Source organism: Arachis hypogaea, chromosome 13, assembly GCF_003086295.3.
Source record: "Arachis hypogaea cultivar Tifrunner chromosome 13, arahy.Tifrunner.gnm2.J5K5, whole genome shotgun sequence".
Classification (NCBI taxonomy): Eukaryota; Viridiplantae; Streptophyta; class Magnoliopsida; order Fabales; family Fabaceae; genus Arachis; species Arachis hypogaea.
The window spans coordinates 143,566,778-143,569,632 of NC_092048.1; the positions used below are offsets into that span (position 1 = coordinate 143,566,778).

General features: G+C 30.8%; 1 protein-coding gene across 1 annotated transcript; it reads right to left on the minus strand.

Moving 5' to 3' along the window:
- Positions 1 to 628: 628 nt before the first annotated feature.
- On the minus strand, positions 629 to 2,855 carry LOC140177791 (uncharacterized). The gene is made up of 5 exons (XM_072210961.1): positions 2,624 to 2,855; positions 2,101 to 2,263; positions 1,505 to 1,941; positions 874 to 978; positions 629 to 780 (listed from the first exon to the last, which is right to left on the minus strand). Exons 1-5 carry the CDS (start codon positions 2,853 to 2,855, stop codon positions 629 to 631), a joined length of 1,089 nt encoding a protein of 362 aa, XP_072067062.1.

Genomic DNA, 2,855 nt, shown 5'->3' on the forward strand with positions numbered 1-2,855 from the left:
GTCTTCATGTTGGCTGGAGAAGCTATTGCATGAAAGTCTAATAAACTGACTTTTGTAGCTTCCTCAACAATAGAGGCAGGGTATGTTGCTTTCTTTGAGGCATCCTAACATAGCATATGGTTGTAAAAACTTTGTCACTAAACTTCATATAGTAGATGACATTAAAAGGCTATTGAAGATATTTTGTGACAATAAGTCAACAATATTATACTCCAACAACAATAAGAGCTTGACAAAATCGAAACATATAGACATCAAGTTCTTAGTTGTTAAGGAGAAAGTTCAAGAAAAATAGATTTTCATAGAACATATAGAAATATAGTATATGCTAGCATACCCATTTATAGTTGTCAGAACCGAACCGATGATCGAATCGGTCAGGCTACTGGGTCACTGGTTCAACTGATAGATAACTGGTTCAACCAGTTAACCTAGTCCCACATAAGTAAAGCATATAAAATAGCCAAAAACATAAAAATTAAAATTTAAAATACATATCTTCAATAATATTTTAATAAACATTAAGTCTCAAATTCTAAAAATAAGTAATACAAAAATAAACATAAAATTTGTTAGTACTATTACATTAGTATCTCAATTTAACACAATAAAAATAACAATCCATGGATTATATCCACGGAGTAATTTCAAAGTCTGGATATCTTTCTTCATCTGACAAATCTGGAGCTACATCCTGATTGGTTTCATTCTGATTTGTATTTTCCACAAAATTATTATTAGCTTCATCATCATCTCGATCATCTTTCAGATTCAATTGATCTAGCATTTCAATAATGTTTCACAAATCATAATCAATAATAAGGCAAAACATTTTGTTAAAGCATTACAAAATCATCATTAACAAAAACATACCTAAATCATCTAAAGCTGATTGAAGAGACATATTTGCAAGATCATTCTGTAAAGCATCAACTTCTTTAGAAGTTAAAAATAGTGGTGAATCTTCCATAATCCATTCTGAATGATCCAAAAATGCATCAAGACAAATTGGATCATAACTTTGCTTTCTCATTTGATTTCTATATTATCAATTAACTTGATTATTCTTATTATGACTAAAAATTTAAAATAATGACTTCAAGAAAGAATAATAAAAAAGTACCTTTGTTGTAGCCTTAAGTTGTAAAGAACATAAACAAGATCATTAAGTTTTTTATGCTCTAATCGATTCATTTTTTTTTTGAGTGAATGTGTTCAAAAATACTCCAGTTACACTCACAACCTAAAGAACTACAAGTTTGACTCAAAACACGAATCACTAACTTTTGCAAGTTTGGTAATCCACATCCATAAAATTCCCACTATTGATCTTAACATAAAAAGAAAATAATATATACAATCATAAAAATCAAATCATAAACATATCATAATCATAAAAGACTAATTTTAATACGAAATTTACCAGGCATCACTGTGCTTCGCTCATGTATTGTAGACTGTCTTCCAAAGTCTTGTTCAGCATTCTTAAAGATTCTCATCTAACTTGTCAATTTAGAATTCAAATCTGCATCACTGTAAGTATATCTCTCAATGACATCTAATAGACCAGAAGTTGTTTGCTTGTGCTTTTCAAATTCTCTAGCATTAAATCGAAAAACTGGATTTAACCAATAACCAACAGCATGAAGGTTTTTTCGAAGATGTGAATCCCAATGTGTATCTAAAATCTTCAAATAAGGATCAACAACCCTCTTTATTTTTTGAAACCTCTTCACCATCTCTTCCCTAGCTTTATAAATAGCTTGATAAAGGAAACCTATTGCGGCTCTATCTTTACTATCCACAATACACAATACACGAACAAGTGGCTCAATAAGCTTAATAATATCAGTGCATTGATTATAAAATTTAGAATCTAAGACTTGATTCACAAACTTTTTAGCTTTGGCTTCTTTAGAGTAAGCTGAGCTTGTCCATTCTCTAGATATCACCATAATTCTTAATGCATCCTTTTAAGCTAAAATACTTTGTAAAACAATGAAATTAAAGGCAAACCGAGTTGGAGCTGGACGAAGTATTTCTTGTTCGCCTGTGAACTTTATCATCAAGTACAAAGGATGGAAATAATTATAGATATACTTCGTAATCATTGAAACTTGTGACACAGTTTCACTCACTTCCTCTAACTTTTTAATATCCTGAAACATCAAATTAACACAATGTGCTTCACAAGAAGACCAATACAATCTAGGAAACTCCGATTCCAACAATCTTCTAGTAGCAACATAATTTGCAGCATTATCTGTCATTACATGTACAACATTCTCAGAACCAACAAATAATACAACATCCCTAAGTAATTTAAACAAAGCATCATCAGTTTTCGAGACATGAGAAACATCAACTGATTTTAGAAAAATAGTTCCTTTAGGGCAATAAACCAAGAAATTAATTAGGGTTATGCTAGGTCAATGACTTTTTTGAACAACATGAACAACCACCAATCAAATAAAAACACACTACACTTCCAAATTACCCACCTAAATCTTAATATTAGAATAACCATCCGCATAGTTAGTGAAATAAACATCTGATACATCCATTGTTTACATTGTTTAATATTTTCATTGTTTACCTATACTTTTCCAATTAATTAAAGTACGCCTATAACGATCAGTCCATCCATCGGCCATGATAGTACATCCAGTTTGTTTCCAAATCTCATGATAATCTTCAATCATTTTCTTTACATCTTCAACCAATTTACTCAACAAATATCTACGAACTCTTCCATAATTTGGCCCTTTATACCTTGCACCCATGTTTGCAATAGCATCGATCATTGGCTGATAATAAGCTAAATTAACCGCATTAAATGGCACAGAGGCATCCAT